General features: G+C 47.5%; 1 protein-coding gene across 2 annotated transcripts; it reads right to left on the bottom strand.

Moving 5' to 3' along the window:
• Positions 1-511: 511 nt before the first annotated feature.
• TPRA1 (transmembrane protein adipocyte associated 1) lies at positions 512-17,456 on the bottom strand. 2 transcript variants are annotated; one of them, XM_035337728.1, is made up of 11 exons: positions 17,288-17,456; positions 13,704-13,906; positions 13,420-13,552; positions 10,836-10,922; positions 9,145-9,217; positions 8,062-8,141; positions 6,780-6,890; positions 6,306-6,366; positions 5,126-5,228; positions 4,430-4,510; positions 512-3,350 (listed from the first exon to the last, which is right to left on the bottom strand). In XM_035337728.1, the coding sequence occupies exons 2-11, from the start codon at positions 13,892-13,894 to the stop codon at positions 3,116-3,118; spliced, it is 1,155 nt and encodes a 384-aa protein (XP_035193619.1). In that variant the 5' UTR covers positions 13,895-13,906; positions 17,288-17,456; the 3' UTR covers positions 512-3,115. The 2 variants fall into 2 exon arrangements, with proteins under 2 accessions (XP_035193619.1, XP_035193618.1); XM_035337727.1 differs by lacking the exon at positions 17,288-17,456 and adding an exon at positions 15,121-15,459.
• Between the last annotated feature and the right edge of the window lie 1,488 nt (positions 17,457-18,944).

The raw sequence follows: 18,944 nt of genomic DNA, 5'->3' as shown, positions 1-18,944 counted from the left end.
GCCAAACCATTTCTGGAAGAGGCCAACAGCTAGCACCAAGGAAGAAGTGTAAGTGAGGCAAGTGCATAGTGATTCTTCCCAAAACCCACTCGCAAGCCTCTATTTCTAACCTGCCACCTGCTCATTCAATTTGCTGGCACCCAGTTCTCGTACTGAAAAAGCCCACAGACATCTCAAGGCCCAGAATAGGAACTGGGCACCAGTCAGTACCTGCTCCCACACAAGCCTTTTCCCAAACAGGGGAAGGCTTACCGACAGCAGAGACTCCTGACGCTAAGCATGGCTGGAAACAAGACCTAGTTATTGAGAAATTCACTCTGTTGTAGACCTGGAAACCACTCTCTGCACTGCCCTAGGAATAGGCTTCCAAAAAGGAAAAATCTACCTCTGACAAAAAGACATCATGTAACTCTATTATCTGTCAAACTTGTTCAGGGTTTATTTTTATTTAAATCTGAAATAATTTTCCTCCATAACATGGATCATTTGAAAAAGAACATATGACCATTTATGCCAAACAATTTTATTTCTTTATTTTACAAAAAATATATATACATTTGTTCTATATTTAGTCTCTTTGCACCCCCCACACAACACTTCTGCTCGAGGACCATTGTGGACATGGCCCAAAGCGCTCTATGCACATACAACAGGAGGAAGGTCAGTCCATGACCCAGCACAGAAGCTCCTCAGCAGCAGTACACAGGACACTCCAGAAATACTGGAGCCCTGCCAGCAAAGGACAGGATGGACATGCTGACCACCTGCACTGGTGATCCTTCAGCTCTGAATTCAGCTGGTAAGGAGGCAAATTCAGGACCTGCTCTTCATTGCACCAAGGAGGGCTGATAAGTCCTTGCACTCAGGGTGTTAGTCAGCGAATATTCCTTGGGATAGAAAAGTATTTGCTCCTTTATTTCTCAACTGCTTAGACTTTCAGATCTTTCAGACCTGTCCAAGGCCCACCAGCTCCAGGGAAGCTCTGCAGGTTTCCCCACACTTGCCAACAGCAGCTCAGGATCGGTATTGTAAGCAGCATTAGGAGCAGTAGGGCAATTCAGGCACCACATCCATCATCCATCCCTGTTAAACTAGGCAAGTGTGGTTCAGGCCAATTCACAGCAAGCAATGGGAGGAGCACAGAACACCTCTCTAATGTGGCAAGGACTGACTTGGCCAGCTGCTTGTCCACCCCTTTCACAGTCATTACAAGGAAGGGAAATGTAAAAGGCCGTTGATCCACATGGGAAAATTTAGTTCTCACACATGGAAGCCTTTTTTTTTTTTTCTTTTTTAGAAGTTGTTGATGCTACTTCGAGGCCTGCAGGGCAAAGTCCACAGGCAGCAGAACAGAGAGGCTGCATTGCTTATTAACAAAAAAAAAAAGATAAGCAGAGGGCCTGCATAGTTTAGCAACTGATATGAACTTTGTGTTCTTATCCAAACTGTTTCTTCCCCTATGGTGGGAACACCGAGTAGCCAGTGCTTCCCCCTACCTATTCATGACCCAAACCAATACCCGCACACTGCACCCTGCATGATGATTTCACAGAAACTCTTACATCAATATTCTTTTTCAGAAATAGCAGTGAGTTGTGGCAAGAGATATACACATTACTCAAGTGTTTCCAATTCCCTCTTTCTATCATTTTTAGTGGAAAGTTACTATAGCAGATCTCCACCTACCTGTGGGACGCAGGTAGAAAAGCACCCCCAAAGCTAGAATAAACCTCTTCATCCCTGGAGAGCACAATCTGTCTCAGAAACCACTCTACTGCAGCTTTCAGCTAACAGTCCCTGGATTAGAACACAATGTTTTGGAACTGCATGCCAGACACCTCTGACAACAGTCCCCATTCTAGTGTGGAAGAGATTAGTAAGTCCCAGACAGTCTTTACATGAACCACACTCCACGTGCACATAACTATTTCCAATGTAACAAGCCATAAAACCTATTCAGACCAGAAGAAATCTGGGGATCTGAACTGTAACATAACAGAAGCTGAAGCAGAGCACCCATCTCCCAACCCAGAACACCAGCCAGCTTGATTCCAGAATGCCTGCGGTGTTTGAGAGCTCCCAGTCCCTACACACTGACAGCTCAGATTCATCATGGACTTCTGCTCTGCCTCCGGCATCTGAATGTCTCTGAAGCCTTCATCTGCAGCGTCAGCTTCCCTCACAGCCCTCTCCATGACCCTGAAAGAGCCATAAAGCAGGGTGCAGATGTAAGACACCCCTACCTCACAGTTTTTATTCTCGTAACTTAGCCCTGGCTCAGTGTTGTTACCTAGATATGTCCCTGTGAACCCAGACACACAGCAGTGCTGTCTCCGTACTGTTCCACAGCTACCTCAGCTGAGCCGTGCTGTCTGTCCTTCTTTCTGTCTCCCTATTGCTCTGTCAGTTCACATCCATGCTGGTAAGCTACTAGCTTGTGCTCCCCAGAATAGTCCCAGGGCACACTGGACAGTTCATTCCTCTTCATACCTCTTCTCCTCCCCACACACTCACAACGCAGTCCTTGTAAACCCTAGCAATTTATAGCTTTCATTCGCATTAGCTGAAACCAGAGGTGAGCCCAGCTGACTGGCTTCCCCCTTGAGACACTGCTATTGCTGCTTGTGCTGTTACGTTATGACAAGACCCAGACAGTTGTACTGCTTGAGAAATCCCAGGAAGACCATCTTTGGTTTAAGCCACCAAACTCTTTCAATTTGTATAGAATAAAGCAGTCAGATCAATAGCATCATCCCTAAATGCCACTCCCTCAATTGGCAGACAAGCGCTGTCAGTCACTGAAAGGCAAGAGGTGCCAGTCGGGCCTGTCTTCTGGATCAGATTCACATCTGGAACATGGAGGATCACGAAGGTTCGGTGTTCATAGGTTTATGAAGAGAGCCATTTAGATTGTTTTCAGGTAGTGACAAAGTGTTCTTTCCAACGGGATTTGGGTTGCCAACTTAGTTCCACAATATGTTTCAGAAATCCTAAGGAACTGAAGAAAGCCATGGCAGATAGCCAAGGACAGACATCCAATGGACATCCTAACAGCTGTGTATCAGGGTGTTTAGGAGGAAAGGAACGAGGCAGCATGTGAAGGGGTAGCCCTGCCTTAGGCGTTGATGGCTTTCCAGCGGTCACTGTCTGTGCTGTTGATGCTGCCCACGTGATATGGCATAGAGGCTACGTCATCCAGGTACGCTGTGGTGTCAATCTGAGTGCTGGAGTAGAACCCAGAGTCCATTCCCTCCTTCTTGGCAACAGCATACGGATGGGGTAGGTGCACATCCACATCTTCAGGCTCATCCACCTGACATTTGTAGGAGAAAAGGATCTTCGGCTCAGACCTGGAGTTATTAAAGATTTAGAACACATGTTAAAGCAATGCAGTGTCTCATCACAGCCACCTATCTTTAACTGAAACTCAGCAGCACCAAAACCCACATGTTCAGGTCCTAAAGAACCCTTCACATGAGTGTTCAGCCCTGAAATACACCTAGTGAAGTGACTGCCATGAAATTCCGCTAAATGTAGCTTAGGACCGGGCTATGTGGGAAAGATAAAAATGGCAGAGTCCTAACGTCAGTGTGGGAAGCATATTCTCCTCTGTGAGTTCTGAAGCACTGAGGGCAATGCTTAGCATCCAAACATCAGTGGACTCCACAGCTGGCCTGGCTACTGGTAGCAACAGGATTCCACCCCATGTTCCATTCATGCACATCAGGAACATCAAAATACAAATAATTTACATGTGTCTTCATCTCACAGAGATTACATGCCTCTGTTACAGGTCTAGCTCCAGAAACTGTTCCCTTCTGATTTCAGTAGAGAGCAGAGACATTTTGGTATTTTAGGAGTACTTTTTGTTCTTGGTGGTTCAAAAGCCTGACGCTTCTTGCTCGTGGACAATAAAAGGTGCGGCCTACACAACACACTTTTCCAATCTAGATGAATCTCCTGAGTGGCCACACGGCGGCACCCTCAACCCAGTAATAAACACTGCCGAGTGCTTTTAGCTAGTGACTGCCCCGTTGTATGGGGATCCCCAGCTAAGGGGTTACTTTACTCCCAGATCCTTACCACAAACCTATTAAAAATCCACTCAGGTGCCCGATTAATCCTTCAGGACTCAGTCTCTCACTCACCACTTAGTTACCAACTTCAGCAGCAGAACTCTGCACCAACAGGATGCAGACACTGACGTGACCCCCCTTAAGTGTTCAAGAGGAATACAAATATTGGCTCAACTTTGCATACAAAAGAAGTGACCAGCACTGGGTCATGCAAGAAAAACAGCAAGGCTAGAAATAAGAAGTATTTCCTTAGCTGGCATTCTAGTCACTGCCTTTCTCTGCAGACTGAGAAGAGTCAGGTGCTGAACAATTAACAATATATGCCCCCTAAATCCCTGTTCCTAGCTACTCACCCAAAGAAGCCTTTCAGGAATGCCACATAGATGAGAGGTGCAAAGAAGCTGAAGTAAAGGAACGTGGTAGCATCAACACAGCTGCAAACGGGAACATGAAGACATTTAGTACTCAAAGAATACCGCTGGACAACCCCAGCCACACGCCCCCAGAGGATATGATCCCACTTCCCTCCAGCATGCAAACACAGCACAAGAGTCTTCTGCTAAACAATTTCAGACTGATGCAAAATAACAGACTCTGCCACCAACGTGTCACCTCTCCTAGAGGCTCAAGAGGAAACCATGCCATGCTGCAGGTTCCAAGCCCCAGCGCTGCTAATTTTGATGACTGGAAGATGACTGATCTCTGCAGAATGAGACTCCAGATATGACCATGAGCATCTCCATGCTATTCCGAGCAAACAGGCTATTTACTCCCTTATTATCTGTGAAACAAGCCAGTGGCCAGGCATCAGTGGAGTCAAACTAACCTTCTCTTTCACCACCTCAAGACCACTGTGAAGCATGCACTCCAGAAGTTTCCCTACTGCAAGCTTCCTGATGATTTAGGAATTCTTTTGGCATGAAACAGAACCAGTAACTTCATTCCTCCTTACGAACACCTTGGAGGTTTGTTTTCTTGAGACAGGCAGTGTTAACGGACACAAATGCAACATGAGAGTGGGCTGTGGAGCTCCCTCCCAGCATACATACCACAGTCCTTCGATGATATCCACGCAGAGAAGGGCACTGCCCAGGCCCTGCACCAGGTTCAGCAGTGCCAGGATTCCAGCATAAACATAAAAACTCCTCCTGGCTGTGGGAAAGATATGAACACAAGGATGAAGCTCAACCCCACAAGCACTGTGAAAATAATAGGTCCTGTCTGACAGAGCTGGCAAACCCAACATAAGCACCTCAGCATTTTGGTTGTTTTATGAGCTCTTAAGAGCTAAGAGCACTTTTTCCTGCCCCATACTGCCAGGACTGATAGAGGTATAATGGGCTAAACCAGACCCTCCTGCATGTGTATACACAAACACACACACAGAAGACAGGTTTTGAAAGCATGTGGCCATGGCAACACGTGCAAAGATGTTACAAGCAAACATCTGGAACCACTGTCACTCATACATTCAGACGTAAGAAAAAAAAAATAATTTCCAATAATTTCCCCAGCTGAACCAGAAATTGTGCCCTTTTGATCTGCAGACTAGCAAAACTGCTCAGGACACCCGGACAGGAGCAGCAGGCATGCTGGACTAGGCAGATTGGACCCAGGATTGCCTGCTTGTGCCCTGTGCCACATACCAACTCCCTCCAGGCACCCACATGTGGATACCAGCACTACACAGAGAAAGCACAGTGCAATGTAAGTATCTTAGTAGCAGCCTCTCTCCCTGTTCAAGGACTGCGGATATTGCACCACCAAATAAACAGCACGCACCAACAATAGAAAAGCATCTTAAAGTAAATGCCCGGATAGAACTTATTAGAGGCTGATTGGAAGCTGCTTTTCTCACAGGCTGACCATCATGGACACTTCAACATCATATGTGCATTTCAAAAGCAAATCATTATTAAGAAGCCAATTCTTATTGCTCTTGGAAGATTATATACTTACATCTGCATCAAGAACCAAACTACTACATCTTGTTTCCTTAATGTAATTGATTTGCTGTTGAAGTTGCAATGCAATTCCTCTCACCCTGTCCTCCAAAAGGCACAACACCCTACTTTGCAGTGATAACTTGAGTCCTTTGCCATGTTTCTGTACCCTTAAATAGCAGGATGTATCTGCAGCACAATCACATACAGGAACCTCTTATTCCCACCTATGTATTATCATGATGCTGTCCCCAGCAGTACGATGGAACCCACTACAATCACTTACAAGGCAGAGAAATCCGGTCCTTAAGAGGAGTTTTTGGAAGAATCACCACGAAGGAATAGACCTGTTGAGACAAAGAAATAACTGTTCCATGGCTGCTCGGCAGCTGAACTCAGGAGGCCTCACAGAGGCAGTGAGTAGTGTCACACACTTCCTACATGTCTCAGGCCAGGGTCACAGCTCCCTGACATTAAAACCAGAGTACATGTGAGGGCTCCACACCTCACCCCATCAGCACACAAAGTCCGGTCACCGAGAAACAAGGGAGCAAAGAACATCTGAGCTCAGCTCAGATTCAGTTGCCACAGCTTACACAAACTTTTTTGCTTCAGCTTCCCTGTCTCATGAAAAGCATCATGCTGCACTGTATCAGGCAGGAGGTGGCCTAGGACCTTATTACGCTCTAATCTTCCTCCCTGCTCCATTCATAAATTATAAAGAGGCTGTCAGAGTGCATAACATGTGCCTCATACTTACCAGAAAGAAGAAACAGGAGCTGGCAAGCCAGAAGTGTCTCCCTCCATGACCATAGATGTTGAAGTCTTCTGCTGAGAGGTGGGCATCAGGGTACAGGATTTCCAAGGTCCCCTAGGAGAGAAGTGACACCATCACTATACTAGGACCGTCAGCATCCTCACTACAGTAGGTGTGTGTATAAACAAGACTGTTGAAAGTTCAGTTAACAGTTGTCTCTACCACACCTAAGACCTAACTGCTACCCTGCTTAGGCCAAGTTATGTTCATCCGGAACAGGAAAAAAAATAGAAAACAAGTGATAGGAAAAAAAGGTGGCAAGAATCAGCATCTAAAGGGAAACAGCATCAGTGACATTCCAGAGAAGAGACTGAAGGAAGGGAGGAGAGTGGTTTCAAGCAGCCAGCTATTTGAAACAGTTCCACTCCTATTTCCATCTCTGAAGTACACCTTTCCTGCTGCAACATCCAGAATATAAATGCCTGCACTTGTGCAGGAGTTAGGAAAGGAGACTGTCTTCTTCACTTGAATCCCTGAGAAATGATATGAACAGGAGCTACCATACAGACAGTGGAGAGAGAAAAGAATTTGTAAGCATTATCAGCCTCTGATACGGTTCTCAAACACCTGATACTTAATCAGGCTCCTCCAGGATATCATGTGGTAATGATCAGTTCACTGCCTCCACACACCAGGGCCTGATCACTGAACAATGTTCTGTGTGTTGTTCTGGTGCCGCCCCAAATAGAGGCGCAGAGCTGAGCACTTACACATCAATGAGAAAAATAAACCCAGACACACACTGCATTGTCCAGAGAGAGGGAGACACAGCTAATAACCAAGCTAGCAAGCCAGCTGCTCATTTGAAGGGATGCAAGAGCTCTCATCTCTCAAAGAGACAAGAGTCACAGTGCACAGCCCGTACTGACAAGGGCACTTTGGTTGTCTCCATCTAGTTTTGATTGTACTTAAGGCTAGACCCAAAATCTGTGGCTCAGATGTGAAAAACACTCACTCCTGTTCCAAGATTCAATGAACAAGGCAATCCATCTCATTTCTTGACCTTGACTGAGGTATTCCCACCATGGAGACAACAGGGTGATTGGGTCTAGCATGTGCTCTCGGGAGCTTCATCCTCCACCACAAGCACCCAGTGTTCCCCCAAAACTTTATCCAGAGAGCAAAGCTGCCGCTTCCTGCACATTCCAGGAATCCCACACCTAACAAACTCCATGGCAAGTCACCCCTTTTGCAAAGGCTAACTCTTCTGCTCTGATGTACTCACCTGGGTGACAGAATATGCCAGAGACAGCACTGTAGTGATTGCCAGAACGCGTTTCACACTCGACTTGCTCTCCAGATGACCTGGAGTTAAGGAATACAGAAGTGACTCAGATTGCAATCCCATCCCTGCTAGAAATCAGTCCTCTCCAAAACCAATTAAAGAAAACTTATTTCCACAGGCCTTCAAGGGAAGTTTAAAGCTTGCTTAACCCCTGTCAACTGCTCCCATTTGGAGAGCTGAGCCTTTCAGAGGCAAAGTAATACTTGTAGAATAACAGGTTTTTAATTGCTTCCTCCTGCCCACACTAACATACAGTGAGGAACCCAGTCCTGTCACTTGGATTACAAACAAAAATCAGGAATGATTCTATTATCATCACCATGGACAGGTTTTAATTTATTCCCAGGAAAAATGTTGATGGGAGACTGGATTAGAGGATGGGAGAAGGTCTTGCGTAATTTAGAAAGATTTGCACTGAAATATGTTGGAGCAGTCAATCTCCATAAGCTCCTTCTAACCTAAATTATTCTATAACCCCACCAAAGAGGAAAGAGGCAGTGCTCAGATGCTTTAATGGCTGATGTGATGGAGATGGCTACCCTCTCCCCCACCTTTCACCCACAGCAAGAGGTGCTTCAAATAGTGTTTTTACTTGTACAGCTGCAAGTAGAGTGACAGACTACAAGTACAGCTGAATGGACTGAATGAAGCCAGGATGGACTCAAACTAACCAAGGTGGGAAGGAGACAGAAGGACCCCCAGAAGTAACCATCTTCTTTAAATAAAAAGCGATTTAAGCAAAGATCAGACAGTTAATCTTTGCATAAAGGTCTTCACCGAAGCTGTACACTCCTTCACCACATACATACACAAAGCACAAATAAATCTTGCAATGGTACTAGCCATAGAATCATGAACGTAATCAGGCTTTCAGCAATTTCTAACAAACTAATTTTTCCTCTGTCTTTATTCTGGAACCCTTTAACTTTGTAGGATTAGCATTTCTACAAGCTTACAAATACAGCATCTGTGAAAAGAAAGGGAATAGGGAACATTCAAAGCACTCAAACTCCTGGGACATACCAAAGGCAAGGCCTAGAATCACCACGCTCAGCTCAATCGCCAGAAGGAAGAACCTTGTGATCTCCCACAGGATCTGAGGGATAACAGAAACCAGACAAACATGATTAGAAGGAGCCAGGAACCAGTTAGAAGTTAATACAGCAAAACTCCATTCTCTGCTCCAGGGGATAGCTGCCTCTGAATGGAACAGGTCATTTCTACAAACCTTCCTCGTGCTTTGTAGGGATGCTAATTTTATGCTTGTCCCAAGGTCTGATCCTATCTGAACAGAACAGTTGTGTGAGAGAAAGCAAACAGCTTGCCTGCAGAGAGACAGAGTGGCCACCGTTTGCGGATCTGTCATTCGTCATGGAAATGCACTTTCTGCTGTACTCTCAAGAAGCAACAACCCAAGATGATCTTAGAAGTGCAACATCAAACAGGGCCAGTTCTTAAAGCAGAAAATCCTGCAGTAACGTTATAACTGAATAAATTCAGTAGTATGTCCCCCTCCAAGGAGGAGGTCTGGATTTTCGTCCCCAAATCCAGAGTATATTAACTCTATAACTGAATAGCTTTCAGCTTGTCATTTTTAATTCCCAGGCTTCATTTGGTGAAACAAGATCAGACAAAAAGCAGGTGAAGTGACTTTCCAGAAAGTCATACAATAAGCCAGGGCCACACTTAGGACAAGAACCCTGATTCTGGCTTATTTATCCCTTTTTTCTGAGCACTGGTACCCTTGAATATACACAGTATTTTAAGAGGCATGCGGTAAGACATCCCAGACAATATATTTATAGTTTCTGAGATGTTCTCCCTCATGTATGTGCACATATACACGAGAAAAATATATGTGCATATGAGAAAAAATAGAACCAGAAGACATATTAGAACATGAGCCCACAGGAAAAATTAACCAAATGTCTGTCTTCCTGCACGACTTCTCAGCAAGGTGAAAGCACCTTCTCACCTCTTCTCATTATTCCAGTCCTGGACATACATCTGTTCAACAGAGGTGAATGAAAGTGCTACAAACTTCCAGCTACTCACAACAAGCAATGCCTTAAAATGCTTTTAAGGGGAAAGCAAGAGAATCACACTGATCCCAGAGAATAACGGTAGAAGACCTGTACTCTGGGCAGCCCTTCTTCGTCCAACAGCTCAAGCAGCAGAGGTTTTTTTTTCTGTTTTAGGTAATATTCTGTTGCAAGTCAAATGATTACAAAGGAACAGCACGTACAAAGCTATTTCCTGTTTGCTAAGGGTTCACCCTCTGCTCAGAGAAACTGCAAGGACATTCAGATACCAGGACAAAAAGGGAATTCTGTTTTATTTGCTTTCAACACAAAAGACTTCAGTATTTTTCCAAGAGCCCTTCAAATATAGCAAGAGCAACAAAGGCCAGGTATTGCCTATCCACTAAGGGTATCCAAGTGTTTGTTTAGCTCTTGCAAAGCACAGCTTTCCATCTGCAGGAAAGTTTAACTGCCACTGTTTGTGTCTAATTTAGGAAGTCCATTGTTTTACAGCCCTGGCTCTTGTGATCTATTAGATACAGCTATCAGAATAGGATTCCGTAGCCCACATAAGCTGTGAGTAGTGCAAACAAAAACACATTCTTCTTGCATGCAAGTAAAAGGGAAGCAGTAGCAGAATGCTGTGCCCAGACCCGCATGAAGCGGAGCCTCTAAAATGCGTACTGTACCTACCTTATCAGCAACTGTGGCAGCATCAGAGGCACTCACAGTCATGGAGACAACAGCACGGGCGATACCAACCAAAGCCACCACAAACACCTACATGAAGAGATATCAAAAATAAGCTCATGTCAAAAGGCACACATGGAGCAGTAACCAGACACCCTTTTGGCATATTGTTCCCAAGTCAGCTTCGAAGCCTGATAACGTGTACTGAGAACTCCACGTAATAGATTCAATTTAATTTCCTGCAGAAAATTCCTCAGGCTTGTCAGGCGTGGGGGTACTGGCTTCGAATTTATGAAGGTGCATATTTTCTCAACTGTCAGATTAAACAGTTCTGAAGAACCTCATCCACTCCTTTACAACCGTGCTTTTATAATGTAGGCCTTCCCACCCTTCGGTCTGCTGAGGCTGGGCAGGAGAAAGGTCAGACAAAATAAAGCCCTCCAAGTTAAAAGCTGAAGTGCTTGGTATGACTGAACAAACCAATGGCATCAGATAACAGAAGCCACTTCATACCAACTACCACACCTCAGATCCACGATAAAGTTGAAATCCACAGTTCTTTCCCTCAACACTGGCAACACTCAGGAATGCAGAAGGTAAGTCAACGCAGCCAACAGCTTTAAATCATGTTATCCCAGCACACAGAGCAACATCAAGGTACCTGAGTCAGCTCATGCACCATTTAAGCATGGCAACACAGAGCACAGCAAGGCTAATTTGCCAGCCCCTGTGCTGTCACAGCCATACTCTGCAATTAAGACCTCAGTTGGATTTATCTACCCTCTGCTGAGCAGTCTTACCCTCTGAGAAGATAGATTTTTTCAGTTAAATTCTCCAAGTCAAAGGCTAATTTAGACAAATGATGAAGGTATGAGACAACTACATCTACCACAAAATGGGAAGTCCAAGCTGATTCCAAGATGGATGGAGAATGGAAACAACCAGTAAGTCACCTACTGCAGGTTGCTTCCTCCTTAGAGGAAGAGGGGATGCAACTGCACAGAGCAATAATGTGACATTTCCTTCTGGGGTCAAAAATTGAAGACAAAACACTAACAAAAACAGAAGGGTCCCTGAATATAACGTGTTCTGGAGCAGCAACTACTCAGAGAGGAAAACACACCCTTTTTGTTTCCTCTCTAAGAAGGCAGAGACCCTTCCAAAGCTATTAATTTAGCTTTAATCACTGACTCCACAAGAAAGCATTCCTTCAAAATGTGTCAAACAGCCATTTGAAAGGAAATCCTCACAGAACACACTTAACATCCTCATCTCCCCAAAACAAAATCCAGAAGATCAAACTGAGTGAAAAGCACTTTTCTCTAAGGCTGTTTCATCACGTTCTACTTCTCACTCTGTTTTGAAGAAGCTGACAGCACACAGTCAGATGACTTTTTTCTTTCCTTGGGTTTCTCAGTTTTACTTTTCAAAGCCTTTGGAATTAACTTCTTGCTGACCCCTCCACGTTACTGGAAACGGAACGGAAGACTTAAATCCAGGCTGGAAATAGCTAGTAACATTTTTTTTTTTTTTTTTAAAGTTGGAGCATTTGGGTATAGTCCTGATTACCCAAAACTTTGCATGAGTCCAGTGCCCACACCTCGCACCTGTAGGAGCTGTAAGACTTCTCACCAAAGATTCAGCTGAGGCTACCAGCTTACATTCTGTTTTGATGCACTATGGGTTTTGCCATGCCAGTACCCGTATGCTGCCTGCAGGACGCCTCCCATCTAGCCCAGTTCAAACACCCATTTATTTACACAGCCTGTACTAATCTCACTGAGAAAGAGCAGGCACATCATGCCGCTTGGAGGCAAGCCAGGGTCTCAAAGGACACCTAGGATCAAGCTTCTGAATGACATTTCACACAAATCCAAGCAGGTTCCTAGCTGCATTTACAATGCCCTGTGAGCAGCATCACTTAGTAGGACTGATGTTCAGAGATCAGCACATGTGAGCGTGATCAGAAGTTGCCTGTGCTTTTCTGAATTGGGGAGAAGGGAACATGAGATCTTGCCTGTTTGAGAACTGGGACTGTATTGCCTATGTTATGTTTCCATCTTAGGTAATAACAGGAATATCATCAAGCAGCCACTTTGATATGATGGGAAAAACTAACTGGGTAAGGTTGCCACATTCCCAGACTAACCAGAACCATGTCACATTGCTGTTTTCTACACTAGATGACCAAGCTTTCCAACGAGGGAAACAAAAATTATTCTCCAGGGTTTCACTTTCACTACCTCAGTCAGAAGAAAGTTTCACATCACATGACTTACTGTAAGGAGGAAGGAGAATATAAGATGCTACATCACAAGACAACAAATTAACAAATGAAGGAAAATAAGTCACCACAGAACAGAAACCACCCATATCCAGATACAGACATTCCCAGAATCTGAAAGATGCAGTTCAATAGTGAAATAGTGTCTACTCCTGGTAATATACCTCCAACTAAAAATAAGTTTCATCCCTGTGTAATTTGGTCTAGGCTCTCTCTCTCTCTCCACTGCTTTGGTGATACTGTTCATGAGTGGTAATAAAAAACACTCCTTCAAGCAGTTCAAAAGCACACAGTGGTACTCACTAGTATGTAGAATGTGGTGAAGATTGGGCTGGAAGTGACCCGGATTTTGGCCCTGGCAGAGGGCAGCTTCCAGAGAAGAAACATAAAGAAAAGCACATTGGGAACCAGGAGCAAAAGATCCCAGTAGCGGACTCTGCAAAAAGTAAATAAAACATTTTTTTTCCTGTTCTTCAGCATCCAGAAGGCAAGGTACTAGCCCCAGTCCCTTCTCTCCCAAACTCTGAGAAGAAAAGCTCTTTCCCTTGGCCCAGGGTCAGACTGTGATCCCATTTTCTCCTTCTCACCTGGATTTCCCAATGTCCTCATAGAGCAACAGGAGGCACTTGTGTGGCACAGTGATGTTGGTGTCATTGATCACCTGCATTGTTTTTGGGGACAAAGTTGTCACATTATCTAGTGCTGTCACCAGGGCAGTAGAGTGTGTGATGTTGTCAGACACAGAGAATCTCATCACAGACATCATGGACTGGAGCATCCTGCCTTCTTTCTGGTCCAGGTCAAGCACAGCACAGGACAACAACAGCAGAGAAAAAGGAACATTAAATTAGTTGTGATTCAGAGCTAAAAAAGCACATCCCTTCCATTAGGCCCCTGGACAACTGCTTCCTGCTTGTTCCATAAATTACCGTCATCAGAAGGACTGCATTACACAACAGAACAAACACCACCTGCCCTGCACACAGCCATTAGGGCACTCGGTGTAAAACCAGGATCTTGTATCAGAGCAACACGCACCTTCAACACAGTGGAATACTAAGCTGGAGTAATTTTGTGATTTGAGCTTTGGCAGGTTCATAGAAGAAATCAAGACTCGGCAGCAACGCATGGCATCCTCAGACAGAGACAAACTCTGCTGTCACATCGCACCTCTCAAACACAGAGCAGCATCTGTGCAAACTGGCAGTTGACAAACCCAGGACTGGGTGCAGTCCTACCCGATGAGTTTCCTAAGGCCAAACTCTCTGGCAGCAGAGAGCTACACAGTCAGAATCACAGGAGTTGTGGAGCTCAGTTCTTTTGCCTGCCCTACCTTACACTTCACCTGCAAAAAATGGTAAGACAGGGCTTCCCATCTCCTGCTGAAACTTTCTGAGTTGCCTTTCTGGAGAGAACATTCATGTTTTCTCCCATCCTTCTGTCCACCAGGCCCTACACTGCTCCATTATTCTGCTCCACTATCCATGAAATCCCGCATGCTTCGCACCCATGCCAGTGGCTTTGCTAAGCGTCACAGCAGCAGAAGCAACAGTAGTTTATCATTCGCTTGGTTCCACAATCATCTTGGAAGCTTGAGTGGATGCTGGCACACAGTACTGTAAAGCAGGATTAGAGTTTTGAGCTGTTCCTGATTCAGTGTCACCTTACACAGATCCTCTCTTCTTCATACCCCATAACAGCAGCCCTCACTGTTAATACACTGCCTAGGAGCTGAACGCAACCACGGAGTCCTGTCACCTCTCCTGGCACTCCCCAGAGATGTGGTCACCGCTGACAGATCCAGAAAACCACGACCAACTGCCCTCTTAGAGATGTGTGCTGCCAGAGATAGCCCTCTAGTAGTCTGTGTGCTATAGTTAATCCAGGATTCACCTCAGAAAAATTCTCCCAGTTTGAATTTAGCCCTGGCTGGCACAGCAGAACCAGCAGCCTGAATGACAGGAGTCAGCAGGTAGCTTCCCTGGTAGATGCTGGGTGACTCACCGGTCGGGAAGAATCAGCACAGCCCTGTGTCATCTGTCAGGCAATTCACGAGGTGCTCGGGAGCACCTTCCCCACAGACCACTCAGGACTGTGGCCACAAACCTGTCTTCAGCGCTGAGGCTCTTCCGAGGTCTTCTGAGGAGTCACTCCCAGCTGACAGACCCTCCCTTTGATTCACCCCTGCTGACAGAGACTTTGAAATGGGATTTGCTTTCGCGACTGCCATGTGCTGTGCTGCACAAGGGACGTCACATGGAACAAAGACACACAGACCTGGAAAGATCAACTGCGTGCTGAGGTGGCAACGTGCGTGCCAACAAGCCCTAGTTCTAGGGGAGGTTCCAGCACACAACCTTCACCCGGCAGACCTCTCCAAAAGTGTCCTCTCTCCCCTCCGCTTCCTCACTCTTCTAAATCAACACCGTTGAGAATGATTTTCTCTAAATAATTGTGCTCCTTTCTCCTCCTCTGAAACACTTCCCTGACCTCTGTGTCTCAGTAGCAGCAAGGACAAATACGTTCACATTTGCCAACGCAGAAGAAATTCTACTTGCTTTAAAAAGGCTTGGAAAGGGTAGAGAAAAACCTCACAGAGCATTGGTAGAATAACATCATCAGCTGTGAACCATCACACCCTCTAATAATGTTTCTGGGACAAAGATTTGATCTGCTTGTCCCATTGAAAAGAGCTTAAGTAAAAGGCTGCAGAAGAACTACATGGGAACTAATGTGCTCTTATAAAAACGAACAAACAGGCTCCAATTCTTTTCCCCTAGACTCCACCACTATCACGTAACAGCAGCGAGCTGCTGATAAGGAGAGGGGTTGGCCACGTCTAGCAGCCAGCTCCCATCACAAGTTTCAAAGGGCAAAGCAGAACTGAGCTTACCGCTGTGCCAGGCTGCTCACCGTGACCTGGTACTAGGATCCTGCTCCTCTTCCCAAGGCAGGATACGTACAGAGGCAGAGCAACGGGACGCCCAGAGCACTGCAAGGGGCGGCCAAAGCCCTCAGCCAGACAGCACCATCCTCACGCTTCAGTCTGCCCTGATCTGGTGGAAGTCACCAGCAAAAACCCTACAGCAATGGGGCCGGGAACTGATGGCAGGGATCGGGCAAGGCTTTGCGATCCCCAGCAGCACTGCTCCCTGTAGCAGACTCTCCAAACCCTCGAAATAAACGCAGTCAGCTGAGCATATCCCAGACATCACTCACCGCACCCTGCTGCCCGGGCAGCCCCGCTGCAATCCAGCCCGGCCCACGCACGGGGGCTGAAGTCAGCCCCGGCCACATGAAAGGAGCCCGGTGCCACAGCCACGGCCTCCTGACGGGCTGCCCTATCTGCCAGACAGGAACCAAAACAAAACGGTCCTCTACGGACAGCCCGACTTGGCTGAGTCCTGCTGCTCTGCCCAGGCACTGGCATCCCCAGCGTTATTTGGGGAGAAAACACGGAGATCCCTTGTAGGGTCACTGAGACAGGGCACCGGGCACCTTTGGGGCAGGTGCCTGCCTCTCCCCGAGCGGGTCTGGCTTTCTGGCTGCTGACACCAATGCTATCGGAGCTCTGGAAGATTTGGGGCTCACGTCCCCGGCAGGTGCCTGCGCTCAGAGCCCAGCCACACAGAGCCGAACCGCGCACCCACCCGAGCCTTGGCTCTGACAGAAGCCACCGCTCGGCTTCCTTCTGAAAACAGCGCTGGGAGCACAGAGCCCGGGTGGGGACTGCGCCCTGGGACTGGGGCTGTGCAGCTGGGAGCTGCCCGCCGAGTCCTGCTTAAATTTAACTGTCACCTCAACAGCTTCAAGGTTTACAAAAAGAAAAATAAGTAGAAAAAAGGCCAAAAAAAGCTTTTTTTCCTATTCTTAAAAGACAGCTTTTCATACCTCACTGTTAGCCCAAACAGCTACGGTTGAGTCGCAGCCCCTGCAGGACCCCGCAGGAGGCAGCCCCGGCGCCCTGCTCCCCCCGGCCCACATCTCCCCCCCACACCCGCCCCTGCTCCAGCCCCCGCGGGCCGAAAGCCCCCACAGAAGGGGGCAGACGCCGAAGCAGCCCCGCCACCCCCAGAGCGCCCCGCTCGGCAGCCAGGCTCCAGGCTCGGGTCCTCTCCCGTCACCCGGAGCCCCCCGGGCAGGCCCCGCCGGCCCCCCCCCCCGCTCCTACCCGGCCTCCCCTCAGCCGCGGGGCCCGGCCCGGCCCGGCCCAGCCCCACCAGGCCCCGGCCCCGCCGGGGAGCGTCGCTGAAGGGAGGCTGGAGCAAGGCGCGGCTACCAGGCCGGAGCCTTTTCGGCTGGGCTCGGGGGGGAGCTATTGAGAGATGGTCCCTCAGCGGGGGAGGGCAAAGGCCAATCGGGAGGCAGGTGGGGATGGAGAGGCAGAAAGAAATAGCGGGGACAGCCAATAGGGAGCGGGGGGAGGCGGGACTCGGAGGGCGGGCACGCTGCGGTTTAAAGGCGCTGAGTGCCGGCGGCCAGGTCTACCCAGGCTATATTCCCCCCACACCTCCCATTCCCCAGGGCCATGCTGCAGGCGCTCGCCATCTCCCCAGGGGACACCAGTGCCCCGCAGCCTGCCCTCGCACCTCCAGCAGGCGTCCCCTGCCCGCGGGGCCCTCACGCTGCCCTCAGGACCAGCTGGCACCAACAGCCCCAACACTGCTCTGCTTGGGCAGGGAAACGGCTTCCTTGAGCCTGTGGAGCGATGGCCGTGCCCTCAGCGCTGGCAGCAGGCTCCGGGCTGTGCCACCCGATTCGTGTTTTCCAGGGCATCCCAGGCAAGGCAGCGTCACACCCTGCTCCCGAGAGCACAGATGTGACCATGGGCGCTCGTGTGATCCAGCACCTGCATTAGTGTGCGCCTCCAGGACTGGGAGCGAGGATTTTAGGCTGCCTCAATAGAGGAATTGTTTATTAAAAGCAGGGGAGTTAATAATTTTATTCCGTGACCCGGATGCTGTAATCAACACCCTGTAGGAGAGAATGATTAACGAGCTGGAGAGTTTGGCTTTTAAGGAACGTTTGAAGCTGAACTAGCTCGGTGTAGTTAGGACAACAGCAGCAGAAGGGGAATAGGAAAATTCATTAGCAGGACTGGGAGGTGCAAACAGCAGTTGGTGAGAAAAGATGTTCAGTATGGCAAATAGGAGCATAGCTGGGAGAAATGAGGCAAGATTTAACAAGGAAGTTAAATAGCTGGCTAAATATCAGCAGGTCACTCTTGGCAGTAAGAGCCGTCTGACTGTGATCCCAGTTTCAAGGAGGATGGATGCCTCTTACCTGAGTCACTTCAAAGACTGGAGGTTAAACTGACGTGGTTTTTCTATCTGTGGTTCACCTGGGGCTCTAGGGATTGCTTCTGCAGGAATGCAAGGCCTTGGCTGCATTGAACTTTGCTGTACACAGTCAATACCTCTTTAGAATCCCTGTATTGGAAAAGTTTGCATGACCTGCTCTAGGCAACAGCAAGCATGGAGTTATTTCAGGACCACCCCACACTTGCACCTTTCTCACATAAGTCTGCTTGGTCCTCTTCTCAGGTTTAAATTACCCGCTTCACTGCAGCAAACCTCGTGGAAGGGACGGGATGCGCCCTGGACTCTGGTGCCTGCCTCAGCCCCATTCCTCTGTTTTTCTACCAGGTTGAACCAGGTTTTTATGCTCGTGTCATGCCACTGGAATGACACCTGGAGCAGCCGGTCCTCAGCTTGCCCGTCTCACATTGTCGTTCAGGTTAATGATATGTTGCAATATCTTGGCACGTTCTGTTTATGGATCCAAACTCTAAGGCTCAGCAGGCCCCAACGTCTCTGAGTTACAGAAGG

Source organism: Oxyura jamaicensis, chromosome 12, assembly GCF_011077185.1.
Source record: "Oxyura jamaicensis isolate SHBP4307 breed ruddy duck chromosome 12, BPBGC_Ojam_1.0, whole genome shotgun sequence".
NCBI classification, from domain to species: domain Eukaryota; kingdom Metazoa; phylum Chordata; class Aves; order Anseriformes; family Anatidae; genus Oxyura; species Oxyura jamaicensis.
This window is presented reverse-complemented; position numbering and strand designations above follow the sequence as displayed.

What these genes read in the sequence shown, in the direction of transcription:
- TPRA1 (XM_035337727.1), bottom strand. Translation starts at nt 15,153, where the DNA reads ATGACACAGGGCTGTGCTGATTCTTCCCGACCG. An exon ending in GATTCTAGGCCTTGCCTTTG is followed by an intron (nt 8,142 to 9,144) that starts GTATGTCCCAGG and finishes CCTTAACTCCAG; the next exon opens with GTCATCTGGAGAGCAAGTCG. An exon ending in GATATCATCGAAGGACTGTG is followed by an intron (nt 4,511 to 5,125) that starts GTATGTATGCTG and finishes TCCCGTTTGCAG; the next exon opens with CTGTGTTGATGCTACCACGT.